Below are 14,820 nucleotides of genomic sequence, written 5' to 3'. Positions count from 1 at the left end.
GCAGCACTTAACGGAGACGTCGTTGGCGTGAGAACAAGGACTGGAGGAATGTTCTGAAAGGAGCCACAGTCTGGCCCTGCAGCACCACGTGATTGAAGACCCCACATGTGCGCGTCTCGTGGACACCACTCTCCACCAGTCATTCTCAAACTGTGCTCAGAAACCCGAGGGCCCCCAAGTAATGCCAAAGAGTCTCTGGAAAAAGGGAGGTATTTCCAAGATTCTAGTTTCTAAGGAATCCAGTCATCAATGCTATTTGTCTCATATACAATGTGAGGTTTGTTTTTCAAAACAGTCCATCTTCTAAGAGGAAAACACGATCAACAGAGGAAAAAGGAACAGGTTGAAGTTTGCTGTCGAAAGCAGCGGAATTAGCTTTCTCTTTGGAGGCGTATTTGCTGCTTTAGGCCTCAAAGGCGTTATGTATACCTCAGAGGAGAGAATTCACTAAATAACCATGCTGTTAAAAAATGAAGGGATCAGAGGCCAGCCCAGTGGCATAGTGGTTAAGTTGGCGCGCTGTGCTCCAGGCAGCCCAGGGTTCGTGGGTTCAGATGCCAGGAGTGGACCCAGCACCATTCCTCAAGCCAAACTGTGGCGGCTTCCCACATAAAACAGAGGAAGATTTGCACAGACCTTAGTTCAGGGCAATCCTCCTCACTAAAAAAAAAAAAAAAAAAATGAATGGATCATACAAAGCAAGAGACATGTGTCCTGGCACTTTAGTGAGGTGTGTCCCAGTGTGAGGGCTAAATTATTAGCTCAGTTTACATACTTGAATTTGGACAAAATGACCCATTGACGTTTTAGGGAGTAAATCTACTAAATTATGCTTTTCTTATTTGCTAGATATTTGCCTTTCTCTTTTAAACAACACACACAGTAGAACGTGATGGTTATGATTCTAATGTAGAGAGGCAAGACGGCACAGATGGGGGAGGCCTCTGCAGCCAGACTGCCTGGTCTGAATCCCTGCTCCCCTCCTTTCATCTGTGTGACCTTGGGCAAAATATTCAACCTCTCTGTGCCTCAGTCTCCTTGCTCACAGAACAAGAGTGATAAGAGTACTATCACATGAGGCCATCATAAGGAGGAGCCAATGAATGCAAAGCATCTAAAAGAGTTCCTTGCACAAAATAAGCACTCAATATGTATTACCTGTTATTATTATGGCAAAAAAACCTTTATACAAAATAAAAGGGTATGTCTTCCTTCCACCCCAGACCCCATGCTCCTCCCTAGACACAAAGCACTATAAAAAGGCTCTTGTGTATATTTTCAGAAATCCTAGATGTGTTTCCCATCAAGTATATCCTCTCTTCTATTCAAATGGGGGCCGCTATGCTCTGTATTCTACATGTTGCTTTTTTCACTTAACAATATTTCCTGGGAGTGAGTTCGCTGCGGGCCCCGTGCCTCATTCTTTGCTGGGACTGCGGTTTCTCCTCGTGTGGGAGCACCATCATCTATTTTAAGTCATCCCCACGTTGGACACTTAAGCTCTTTCTAGTCCTTCACTTTTACAATCATGCTGCCGTGAATACTTTGGAAAGCAAGTATTTCATACATGTGTGAGTACATCTTTAGGATAGAGGCTTAGAAGTGGGATGGCTGGTCCAGGAGTCTGTGCATCTTCTCTCATCAGAGATTGCACCAATTTTCACACTAACCACCTGTGCACACAAGTGTCTCTTTCCCTTCATTCTTAGAATAGTATTTTAAATACATAAAACAAAATACATGGGATAATCAAGGGAAGCAATTATGTGGAAACACAAAAGATTAAAAACACACATTTGTGAAATGGTAATATGTGTCTTTACTAATGCATTAAATATCAAAATCTGGGGGCAGGTAAGAGTAGAAAAGATATTTCAGCATCTTTGCAACAATTAAAATGTGATATGAAAGTACATTTGGTGACAAGCTCACAGGAATAGTACTGTGGCTTGTGGTCTCCATTCATAATTGAAGGAAATGGTAAATTTGCATTGGCACCTAATGAAAACAAAGATGTAGATTTTTTCTGAACGCATTTTGGACCCTGTCTTAGAGCCAGCTCTTGGAGATTAATTACAATGAGTGGCAGCTTCCCTTCGATGCATCAGGTCAGCCCCAGGAATTCATGCTTTTAGGGCTGCTCTTAAAATTCGTGCGTGGGACTCGGCCTCAGTCTAGCTTCACACAGGCTTCATTGGCCTTATAAAATACCTCCTGTAAAAGACGAGCCAAGAAGTCATGGGCAGGCAGAGATAACGCTAAAGAAGCCGTCCAGAGGTGCTGCCTGGACTGTTTCTTAGAGATGGTAACAGCCCACTTCTTCCTTTATTATGTCTGCTCTCCTACACCACAGGGTTTTGGAGAATATTAAATAAAAGAAGAGAATTTAAACTCTTTTGAAAAACCTAAAGGCACTCTATTAATTTAGGGCACTATGTGAACCATTGGGAATTAATATTATTGCCTCCTCTTATGTTTAGTGCTTAGAACTTCTCTGAAATCTGCTGATAAGAGTGACATCGAGGGCCAAAGGATGGAGCTGCTCAGCTTTGGAAAATACAAAATGCCCAGTAGTCCTAGACCTGGCTTGCGGCACGGTGACACTTGCCCAGCCTGGCTCTTATGTTGCATCGTTCCTCTTACCTGGAGAGTACTCCAGTGACTAGAGAAACTACCAGAATTTCCAGGAGCAAAAAGGAAGCAGTGATAGGTGTCAAAAAGGAAGGTGTCAAACCCACAGTCACAGAACATACTGTCACTGGAAAAATACGGGACTCTGGAAATCTTAGGAGTATAGAAGAAAGACTGCAAACAATTTTCTGACTATGCATTTTTTTTTTTATTTTTTGAGTGCTGGAGAAATGTTAAATTTCATTAAGTTTTACAGCCAGACTTAATATAGACATAAATCCCTTTAATGTTGGTTTCAGTCAAAAGTGAGCTGAACATTATCGTTAAACCAGTGCAAGTGGGAGAATTATTCGAGGAAAATCAAAATAGGCACAGTTGGGAACATTCAGCCACGACCATATTAGATGCAAGTAGGTGCAGTAGCAAAACTCTTTAGGCTCTAATGGCCTGGGCTATTTTGCTGCTCCGTTTCCATACAGATGAGCTTTGTTCTGGGGCAACAGGGTTGCAGTTTGAGAGCCTATCTGGGGGAGCTCATTACTCTTTCATTAGGCCATGAGCACAGTGCAATTTCAGCTAATACTGTTACACAGCTCCTAGCTGGGTTATTTGGTTAAATGCCTTCAGGGAAAGTAGCAAGCCAGAAGAAAGGGACAAATTCGATGTAGTTTCTTGTTCTGAGATCCTATAGCTATAGAATTATATTGGTGATTAATCATATGCCATGCTGTACCCATGATGATAAACTCCTATTGTTTGATATATTATTTAAGTCTGGCATTACTGGACATTTCACAGGGGACATCTTGTCTCCCTGGTACCATTTCTTTGAGGTCTGAGCGTATATACGATTGTAACCAGAGAGACCTATTTCTTACCGTGCCTCCTAGACCTGCTAGTACTTACCTGGTACATTTGTGTGAAATTGAAAAAGGTGCCCCTACCGGTGGGCAAGTTGCAAAACAGCACCCTCCTTCTGGGCAAACAAATTAGAAAATGTGCCCTCTCTGGGCAGAAGAATGAGAAAAAGGTGGCCATCTGGGCTGACCAGTTATCTTTGGAAGCCCCACCCCACGGCAGATAGCTTGCAGAGTCCGTCCGGGCAGCCCCCAATTCCTCCCCATGGGCATGCACCCTAATGCAAGGCACAACCTGCATGGCTGTACATGGCAGCCCTGATTACAGATACCACTTTCCTAATTTTATAGTCAAACCACAGAGTTTGCTCCAGCGGACCCCTATATTAGACACATTGGCCTACTACAAGATTGTAAGTCCAGTATTGTCAGAATACCAACGCAGCATCACGTTTAAAATTGAAAGGTGCATGAGGCCTTGTGTAGCAGCCAGCACATGTACCCATATCACCTGAGCGATGACCCCTGCGAGCCGGAGGGCCTTACTGAGAACACCTACCTCTCTCTGCCCAGGGCGATGTCTGATCATGGGAACAGATAGATTCTTGTAGATGGAAAGACAGAAGAACTAGAGGGTTGGTGACCCTAGGAGCAGCCCTCAACCAGTGCTGGGCAGGGGGTTGGTGGAAACAACGGTGGGGCTTCCTCTCCATCCCAGTAGATGCTCTCTGCTGCCTCCATGAGCGCCCCAGTGGGCTGAGCCCTAGTTTCTGAGTGCTGTAACGCCTGATAACCCACCTTTGATTGGCGTGAACCCAGGAGAAGTAAACTTCAAACTCCAGGCCATGCAGTGAGGCTGGTTTACATCAGCTTCCTTTTCAGCAGCTACAGCCCTCCTACAGAGAAGGAGACACACGACAGGCATGTCTCAGAGCAAAGGAGGCTCCTCAGGACGACAAGGACAGGGTGCTATGCTACAGTGCAGGCCTCAGGCTATCAAAGGGCAACCTGGGAGCCCAACAGGCCTAGGATGTCAGTCAAGGGGTGGCAAACTCTTTCTATAAGAGATAGTAAATATTTTAAGATTTGTGGGCTTCTGTCACAACTAAAGTCGGTTGTTGTAGTGCAAAAGCCGACATAGGCAATCCGTAAACAAATGACTATGTTCCAATAAAACTTCATTTACAAAAACAGGTGGTGGGCCAGATTTGGCCTGTGGGCCTTATTTTGTGACTCTTTCCATCAAAGACGATGGACACAAAAGGAGAAGTAAGAAATGAGAGAATTCCCACACTGTATTGGGCAATATGCTTGCCAGCTTGTATCTATTCCTTCATTTTATCCTCAGAGCAACCAAGTAGTTATAGTCTTACCATCTGCGTTTTAAAGACAAGGAAAGTACGGTTTCCAGAAAACAGGAATATTGCCAAAGCCAAATAGTCTCAAGGGTTCAGTCTCAGTGGTCTCAGAAGCTTCTCTGAGAATGCTAAAACAGTGGCCATGGTTACCACTGGGTTCTTACCAACTGGCCTGGTAAGACCAGCCCTGGTGTTGACATGTGCCATTTGTCAGCCTGTGCTTTTGATAGCCTCACAAATGCAGCACCTCAGACGTAACATGTCCAAAGATTTCGTGAACATAAGTCCCTTGTCATTTCTTAGCTTAATGTGCAGGCAGGCCATCTGACAGACAAGTGCCGGTGCAAACAGCAGCCAAACCTATAACTATTAAACTTCCTTGCTGAACGCTAATCTAATCTTCTTTCTGACTGTGCACTCAAATATTCAGAAATTAAGCCTTAAAATTATCAAATACCAGAGGTGTCCTTCCCCCCACATTCAACTTTTATAAGAGAAAATGAGCCATCATCAGAAGTTTCTTCCAGAAATAACTTCCAGGGAAGCCCGAGGTCACTTTGGATTCAGCCCAGTCTCCCTTTCTGCGTGATGGTACAATGATAATTCAAGTTCTTAATGATGACTCTGAGTCATCCTGATCCTGAATCATCAATGATTAAATTCTGTTCACTAAACAGTTAGTATTTTTTAAAGCAAGAACATAGACTAATGCATTTTAGGAAGAAATTAGGGAAAAGTTCAAACCAAAACAACCATCTGGCTTAGCCCAGAATGACCAGAGCATTAAATTTACAGAGACATCACTTCTCCCAAATGTTCATGCAAGTCAAGGCCAGTTTAATTTATTCCTGTACACAAATAATTTTACAGAAGACAACATAATAATTCAAATCAATAAATGATTAGGTTCTGGCTATAAAAGTATAAACAGAACCCTTGCAAAAAATTGTTCATTGTTCTTCCTTGCTATCAACCATTTGAGTTTTAGCCAGAAAATGTACAGCCAAGCAAGAACAACTGTTTGCCTTCTTTAATACTCGGTATAGACTGTTATTCAAGGAATTAAGCATTAGTCATCAAATTAATTGTAAGGACAACAAAATAATTAGATTTCCTAAGTCATCACCCATTCAACGTTCAGAGGTGAATTTGACCCCAGACAACACATGGCCTTTCTTCTTGTTATAAAAGTGGTCTCATAGTTTGTGGATTCTGGGCAAAGGCTCTGCTGTCAGAACTCTCCGATTCCTCGCTCTGGCGCCCACCCACCTCAGGGCAAGCCATTTTCTCCAGAGTCAGAAATTGGAGGCGAAAAGCCTCAGCTCAGACCACAGGTGATAATCATGAGCCAGAAAGGTAAGCCAGGGTGGAAAGTTTATGAAACCAGTCGATCACTGAGGCAGAAACACGAAGGTGCCGAAACTTCTGATTTTATTTTTCTTTAATTGAATTCAACATCTACCTGCCAGCCTGATTGCACTAATGGTGAAAACTTGACCTTGGTCAACTCAGATTTTGCCCCTACCTCCCTGTCTCCAGAATTGCCCTCAAGCTTCAAAGGACTAACACAGCATTAAGGAGAGGGGAACGGGGTCCTGGAGCTTGTTTGTCATCATCTGTCCTCCTTGGACCTACTGCCGTATCCCCACTCCCACTGTCCCAGGTCATCACTTCATGCAGATCCTGCCTGAACCCTGGATCCTCATTGTCCTGACCTCTGAACTTTTTAGGCCAGCTGGTTCTCCCTGTCATGTTCTCACTAATCTCAGCCTCCCACAAAATATTCTGCTGCTCTCTGCTCTGCGCTGAGGGTCATGGGAAGGCAGAGTGGGGTCACCCAAGCCTCTCAGCCAAGATGCCTCGCAGAGCCGCTTCCGATCTGCAGCTCCTTGCCCCGGTCGCAGGATGAGTCTCAGACCTCTTTGAGGTTGGACATTCCAACATACCCCCATCCCACTCTCAGAACACAGCTCAGAAGAAAGAGGTAGCACTCAGGGCCCCCTCTGAAGGCCCCACAATGGCTAATCGCTGAATTTTCCATCCAACTTGCCTTAGAACAGGGAATTTTAGTCTATTCCAGGGAGAAACAAACCAGGCTTAGCAAACAGTCTTCTGAATCTATTGCTTAAGTTTCAACCTCAGCTTTGAAACCCAAAACAAAAAGTATTAACCTGTGTTTCTCTTGGTATTCCTACCTCACCAACTCCATCTAAAAATGCTCTTGTCTGAAAAATTCAGGGAAGGCTAGGGATAACAGAACATACTTAGGAAAGACAAATAAGTTACTGTTTCAAAACAGTATCCCTCAAAAGAACTGAGATCCAAATATCTCAAGAAAAATCAAGAAAAATAATGCCAAAACTGAGAGGGTCTCCCAGAGAAAAGGATGACAGACCAGATAGAGAATTCAACTTTAAAGGTGAATGAAAGAAGCTTGGGATCTAAGTGGAGAAGGAGGGGCAGAACTGGGGACGTGCCAATAATTATGGCTGGTGGAGACAGGAAGAGGTCCTCTCTGCAGGCCAGGGATTGAAGGAAGATCCTGATTCTGGAAGAAAGGATAGCTGTAGTCAAGACTCAAAATACAGGGACTGGTCCAAATTTTGAATAGGCTAGTAGGGGGTGTGAGAAATGAGGGATGGTTTTTCAATGGGTATAAATGTTTTATTATTGCAAATGAATAAATTCTAGAACACTGCTGTGTGACACCATCAATAATCTGGTATTGTGCACTTTAAAATATGTTAAGAGGATAGATCTTATGTTAAATGTTCTTACAGAAAAAACAAACCCACCCAGATACAAAAGAATACAAGGGGATTTGGATGGATATGTTTGGTACCTTGGTTGTGGTGATGGTATCATGTGTATGCATATGTCCGAAGTCATCAAGATGAGTACATTAAATGTGTGGAGTGTTTTGAATATCTATTATACCTTAAGAAAACTAAAGAAATTTAAATTTAAAAATTTTTAAAAACAAATTTCAGGGTGACTTCTGTCCCAAGCAAAACATCTAAATAGGATTACAGTTGTTATAATCACAACTACTGGTGACTGGTAGCTCTTTTTCATCCAGCCAATGGAAACACAAACTAATGGAACTGGTCAATTTTCTCTTAAAAACATTGTGTCACTAATACACTAAGTTTGCAAACTAAATTGTGTCACAAACTAAAATGTTTTACCCCATAAAGGAGCCATATTCCTGATAATGTCTCAGGATACTGGAATTGAGAAATGCCCAAGCTGGAATATGCATCCACCCAGGGTTTCCAAGCCCAATGTATAGTGTGGCCCAGAAAACCATCTGGGGTCTCTACTACAGACTCAGAAACAACAGAGAGAAGAATGGGGTGCGGAGAAGGGAGCTTCTCAGAGCCCAGCCCCCCAGGGCAAGCAGAGAAGGCAGTGGGGAAGAATGGATTAGTCACCAAATGGTGGTGGGTCCTCTCCCATCATTGACCAAAATAAAAGGCCAACCAACTAAAGACCTAAGTGGAAAAAATTAAAACATGAAATCACATAAAGACAAGTCAAGTGAATAAATAATTGATTTCTGTGGAAAGACTCTCAATGGAAAAAAAAAGGAGGTGTTGGATTGCATAGAATTTAAACTTCTAACCATAGCCTATAGGGTTTAAGACTTCACCCAGTTTGCAATTGTACATTTATTTGTTTGATCATTTAATTGATGTCTGTCCCCCAACTAGGCCATAAGTTATACAAGGGCAGGGATGTCACCATTGTATCCCCATACTTGGAAAAGTGTCTGCATCTATTAGACTCTTAATGATATTTGCTGAGTGGGTGAATGAGATTGATATTGTGGACAGCGTTAGGGGCTTGGGCAGGGGTCTAACACCCCTATGTGTAAAGGAGACAAGCCTACATCAGTCTGAAGCAGCAAGCTGGAAGTGAGCCTTCTGCATAAAGCAAGAAAATTCTAGCAGCCACCTCACTTGTGCCACGAGAACTAGAACATTCTGGCCATCAGCCCAAGGAAATTTAACATAAGCCTTGGATTCCAGGTGAACCCCAGTTACCCACAACGGGTAATGCAACCTCAAATGAAGACAGTCCTGGAGAGCACAGGACTCAACTTTGCTAGCCCCTTAAAGGCCTGAAATAGGATAGGATAAGGAAGCCTGGAAAAGGGATAAAGGGGGACAGGAAGATCCAAGGACACACCTCAGCTCTGCCACCATTTTGCCAGGGCGGGTGCAGAGCAGAACATTGACACCGCGCCCAGGGAGGGACTATCAACATGTGACTACCGCAGGGTCTCGCAGCGCTTTCTCGCCTGTGCCCCTGGCCTCACTGACCTGGTGTGACACCTTGTGTCTTTCAGAATGCCGAAGCGAGTTATGACTTCAGCAGCAACGATCCCTATCCATACCCCCGGTACACAGACGACTGGTTTAACAGGTAAACAGCCTCGCGAGGGGTCTTTGACTTTAGCTTTGGGGGTTTCTGTTGCTCCGTTTTGTTTTTAAGGTTTGACCATTGCCAACAAAATAATCTCAATGCTTCACTAAATTATATTGTGATTTTTCTTCTTCATGACTACATTCTCTAAATTCTTGGATCTTTTTCGTATTGCAATGTTCCTCTAGAATTCTCTTTTGACTATTTCACCGTGTTGAACTAGGAATTATTGGCCGCTTTCATCTATTAAAGGTGAAAGGAAACAGAAATAGTAAGAAATATCTCCTCAGGCCCCAGGCGGGGCTTTAACACAGGCCGACTTCACTCGAGCTGTTCAAACTATTGCTGAGGAACTTCTGCCCCACGGCTCTGGGTCCAGATGTTGTTGGAAAGCGTTTCTGCTGTAACCTTGTCACACCTCACATAGTCCCTTTCAACAGAGCAGTAATTAGCAGAGGTTTGAAGTATTGCTTACCGTGCAAAACTACCCAGAGGTCCATCCAAAGGGGTGACTTCTCTTCAGCCTATCTTGCAACTAAACATATAAATGCAGTCTATTTTTTCCCCAAGTAAAATTCTTGCCTAAATGGTTGATTGCATTTAAGACATATCAAGAAATAAAGATGTATCATTTACTTAATCAAAGAAAATTACACTTTTTAAATCTAGTGCTTTCCTGTTATTGATGTTCTTGGGTGAACTTCATTAGAACATACAAACTTCAGCTAATAGTATAAAATTACAGTACCTGGGGGCCGGCCCCGGGGCCTAGTGGTTAAGTTTGGTGGGATGCGCTTCAGCATCCTGGGTTCGGTTCCCAGGCGTGGATCTACACCACAATGTAGCGGTGACCCACGTACAAAATAGAGGAAGATTGGCACAGATGTTAGCTCAGGATGAATCTTCCTCAGGAAAGAAAAAAATTATAGTATATATACAGCACTTTATTCATTTCTTTTACTTCTCATGGCAAACTCATGGTAGACAAAATGAATGTTGTCATACTTAGTTTAGTGATAAGGAAACAGGCTCAGAAGGTTGAGTGACTTCCCTGCTCAAACAATTAGTATACTCAAAGCCAACACTTGAACCCGAGTTTCATAAATGTTTCTAAATCCAAATTGTACGATTCTCTTATGAGCATCATTTTTATTATCAAAAACAAGAAGCATCGTGGCCAGAGAGTGGCCAGGGACAGGTTCCCAGTGGCCTGAGGAGCATAAACTCTGTCCCTCCAGTTAGCAAGTTGACCTAAGAATGTGTAGGGTACAGACACGGCGTGTGGATTGGGGGGCTTGACCATTACAGAAAATGCAGAAAATGACAAAGGAAACACAATTCAAATTTGCAACATTTTAAAAAGATCATCGCCGATGTCCAATAGCACAATTCACTCTCTATCGACTGCCTCTTCAGCTTTAAAATTATCATACAGTGTTTGGAAGTGTGTGTTTAGGGATTGAGGCTCTATAAAAAAGGTCTGAGAAATTTGACATGAAGTGTCTCTTACCTCCATGACTGGCAACCCTGGATCCTACCATGCCCTTGGTGAATAAATCATTTTCAGAGACAGGGACGTGAAGTTACCAAACAGTTGTCACTAAGTTAGGAGAGAGACATAACTGGTAACGGCAGTCTGGAACAGTGTGTTGAGAAGGCCCATGAGGGAGTGCCCGGCTTCAAGCTGATTGATGACTAATCGTCTATATGATATCAGAAAGGGCAGTAGCAACATGTATGCCAGCTGCTTGCCATCTCTCTGCAGCTAGATGGTACTAAACTCATCTTTGATGGGTTGATCCAGGCATAATAATTTACCGACAGAATGGCTTCCCCACCCATCCCATTTTCTGAACCCAAACACAGCCTTCCCCTACCTGTGTGATATGCTGTAAGAATATTCTTTTTTTAAAAAGGAGGAAACGTCTTCTATCTTAAATATTTTCATTTGCAAATTTGTTCTTGAAAGTTTAATTTTAAACTGGCTAAAATCCTCTTACTAGGACTAATTAGTGCTTAGTGCCATAAAATTCTTCATTGTCAGTGGTAAAAATTCCCAAGTGTCCAACTGCCCAAGACACAGTCACAGTGAGTCAGGCAAGCATGATCCTTGCCTCTTGGGGAGCCAATGACTCAAGGTACAGTGTCTACTTTGACCAATAAATGGGGCTTTTTTCAATTATCAAGTCATTTTCAAAGATGCTCATCCACCATGGCTTGTTAGATTGGATGGTGCCATAGTTGAAATCATGGCCTCTCAAAACATAAGTACCATTGTAAATGATTATGGGAGGAAGGTAAGTCAGAGTTCAAGGCCACAGCACTGGGGGGATCCATGGTCCAAAAGATTAGGTGTGTCCTGGAGATGATTCCTACTTGGCACAAGGAGAATTTAAACAGAGCATCCTTCCCATGAGTGTAGGATACGTTTTTTTTAAATCCCCCTGGGATGAAATATGCGTGGTATTTTCTTCAGGACAACTTAGGGTTTGGAGCAGGAGGGAGGGGAATGACTAGGCTAGAGAGGAAGTAAAATCGGCACAAGTTAATCATTCTTAAAGCCAGGCGATGAGCACATGAGATTTCACTCTACTTCTGTATGTCTTTGATGTTTTTCACAATAAGAAGTAAATTTAAAGAGCATAGGGCATAAAAAGAGGCAATAAACAGAACTGGGACTTTAGTTTAGTACCCGTGAAACTATCAGTCTTGGTGTGCAAGCTTCTGAAGAGCTTGCAATGTCCTAGGAGGAGGCGGCAGATGCCCGAATCACTGCGGTGCTGAGCGTAGCCAAGGCTAAAATAACACAAGGAAAGTTAACGCCTGTTAAGCAGTTACTATGTTTCAAGCACTGGTTTAAGTGGTTTGCATGTGATAATTTAATTAATTCTCATAATAACCCTCTGAAATAGGTATTGTCTTTATTATCCCCATTTTGGAAACTGAGGCATGGACAGGTTAAGTAACTTGTGCAAGGTGACACAGCTAATAAGTGGTTGAGACAGGATTTGACACCAGTGAGGGGGCCATTACATGCACTGCCTCATGATAAAGATGCTTTGGAGAGCACGGAAAAATTATCCCTGGCTGGGGAAGCTGGGGTATCTCCTTGAAGAGGTGGCACTGGTCTAGGATTTAAATGAAAGCAATAGGTAGAGTTGTGGGGGCAAGTGTGTTCTGGGGTGAGGGTACCATTTAGTGAAGAAGGGGAGGTAGGAGATGCAGACACGTTCACAAGGCGGTCTGGAGAACCGGTCTGGGAGTTAGAGACCGCTGCATGGGTCTAAGAAGGTTTCACAGAAGAGATGGGCATGACAGGTTTGGAGAGGCTGCTAGGAGAAAGGAGAAAGAGAGACTTTGCGGTCGGATAGGAAACTGGGCAAGGGGCACAGACAAGGACCATTCTCCCACTGCACTCAAGGAATGTGCTACCCAGAGGCTCCGGGAACATTAAGCCCAGCACTGGCCGAGGTTTTCTGCCAATCCAGCATGAGCCTCTGGCTGGCTGTGCAGCCACCGAGGCATGCCACCTTCAGGTGTTCTCTTTGGGCATGGGCACCAAATCCAATGCCCCATCTCTGTTCAGTAGAATTGGGGCTCTTGAGAAATGCTCATTTCAATACACACCAAAACTCCAGTATAGGGCTGTCTGAGCAATGGGCTTGCTGCAGTTGCCATTCCAGCCACACTGCCTGCCACAAAAGCCAGTTAGAACTCAAATGCAAGTGCTGCACAGGAACAGGCAGTGGCTCCCCATCACAGGGTTCTCACTGCTGCGGAACGTAGAAAATAAAATGCTCTACAACGGGCACTCCAGAGCAAGCAGGGAAAACATTCCCCTTGGCTGGGAAACTGGGTTCAATAGCAGCGTGTCTCCTGGGCTTTCCTGACACTAAACCATCTTACTGTACCGTCCATACTTATTTGTTAACTTGTTTCCCCTCAAGCGTACATTTCTTTAAGAATACATTTAAAACTCAAAGCCAAAACTCATTACGAAAGATAGCTTCATACATATGCAGAGCTGCTTTTGAGGGATATGGATAATATTAGAATTTCTTGCCCTGTGCTTAATTTGATTCTGTAGGATTATTCCTTTTTAAGCAGAGCAAGTGTATTTATTCTACTGTGAACCATTTTATAATCGCACGCAGTATCTGAGCTCCAGGGGTATATTTGAAACACAGTTGAGAAATTTGGAAAAGGAAATTTCTTATCATCAGAGATCTACAGACGGCCTAGCTTACAATTAGAGAAATACAGATGGCCAAGCAAAATAATAATAGTAAGACAAAGAGTAGTAATAACCCAAATTGCAAAAAGGTAGAAAATAATACTCATTTAATGGCGTCGATAATGTGCAAAACAGATATAACTGATTTTCTGTGAGGTATCAGGATCTAGCATTACATTTTTTTGCTTATTGCCATTCAATTTTTTTTCCTTTATCTTTTTCTTCTTTCTTTTCTTTCATCATATCTATATGAGAAGATGTATGCTAGCCAAACCTATTGTGGTAATCATTTCGCAATATATGTGAGTCAAACCATCATGCCGTACCCCTTAGACCTATACAGTGATGTATGTCAATTATTCCTCAATAAAACTGGAAAAAATATATTGATTGGTGGTTGATGGATGAGCGGCACACCTTCGCAGCCATGCCAAGATGTCGAGTGGCCCTGACATCTGTCCATTTTAGAGCTGCCTGCTTCTCCTGAGGTTTGCAGCCCACGCCTTGTCAATAATCTTCCAGCCTTGCTCGGTTTTAGGTCAGTGTTTGGTGAGGCATTGCAGATCTGTATTCCATTACTGTGCTGCTGTCCAGAAAAATCTCTCTTGCATAGCATTTCTTTGACAGGCATTCACCACTGAAATGTCATCCCTGCCATCGGCAATATTTATGAAGCCTCACAGGGTGCAGCACACTCCATCTATTAAGCCCTGAAGTGTAAGAGATTCTGGAGAAGATGTAATTCCTGGCCGCAAAAAGTTTACTATAAATTCAGGAGGAAAGAAGACATTTAATACTCAAGCAACCAAAATGGGGGGGAAGGAAGAAGGATAAATGGATGCTGCAGAATGTTTATCTCTATGTGAGCTCATTTGATTGATAGCATTAGTTAAACCTTCAAATAAGAAAGATTTTCAGTGATTAGCTTTTTTTCTTATTAAAAGTCATATTTCATTTTGAAGAACCTGTGAGACAAGCCAAAGAAGAACATGTGAGAAAAATGTCCCTCTCTGGTTGGCTATTTGCACACTGATGGAATGGATACTTTACCCTGGTGACACTTAATGGTTTAGAAATAGATGAACATCTTTCCCTTCTGTCTTTATGGACTAATTCTGAAATCACCTCCTGGATAATAAAATTCTAAGTGCTTTCAAAGTCCTCATCTAACTTTTTCTTTCATGTGAGCTCTGAGACTGCCTCATAAGCCGATATTAGCCCAAAGGCTGCTGCTTGCAATCAACTCTTTCTCTATCCAAACTAGAGCACAGAGAAATCCAACACAGTTTGATTTCGTGAGCTATTCTGAGCC

The 14,820-nt window shown here is 42.9% G+C and overlaps 1 protein-coding gene across 1 annotated transcript in view; it reads left to right on the top strand.

Annotated features, from left to right (window-relative positions):
• PCSK2 (proprotein convertase subtilisin/kexin type 2) overlaps window positions 1-14,820 on the top strand; it is a 259,057-nt gene that overhangs the window by 182,935 nt on the left and 61,302 nt on the right. Inside the window, exon 6 of the mRNA XM_046679886.1 lies at window positions 9,198-9,274. Within this exon, the coding sequence (XP_046535842.1) occupies window positions 9,198-9,274 (77 nt within the window). The remainder of the gene's footprint in view (window positions 1-9,197; window positions 9,275-14,820) is intronic.

This window comes from Equus quagga, chromosome 12 (genome assembly GCF_021613505.1).
Source record: "Equus quagga isolate Etosha38 chromosome 12, UCLA_HA_Equagga_1.0, whole genome shotgun sequence".
Taxonomy (NCBI): domain Eukaryota; kingdom Metazoa; phylum Chordata; class Mammalia; order Perissodactyla; family Equidae; genus Equus; species Equus quagga.
The sequence above is the reverse complement of the archived record's forward strand: the minus strand, read 5'-3'. Positions and strand labels throughout refer to the sequence as shown.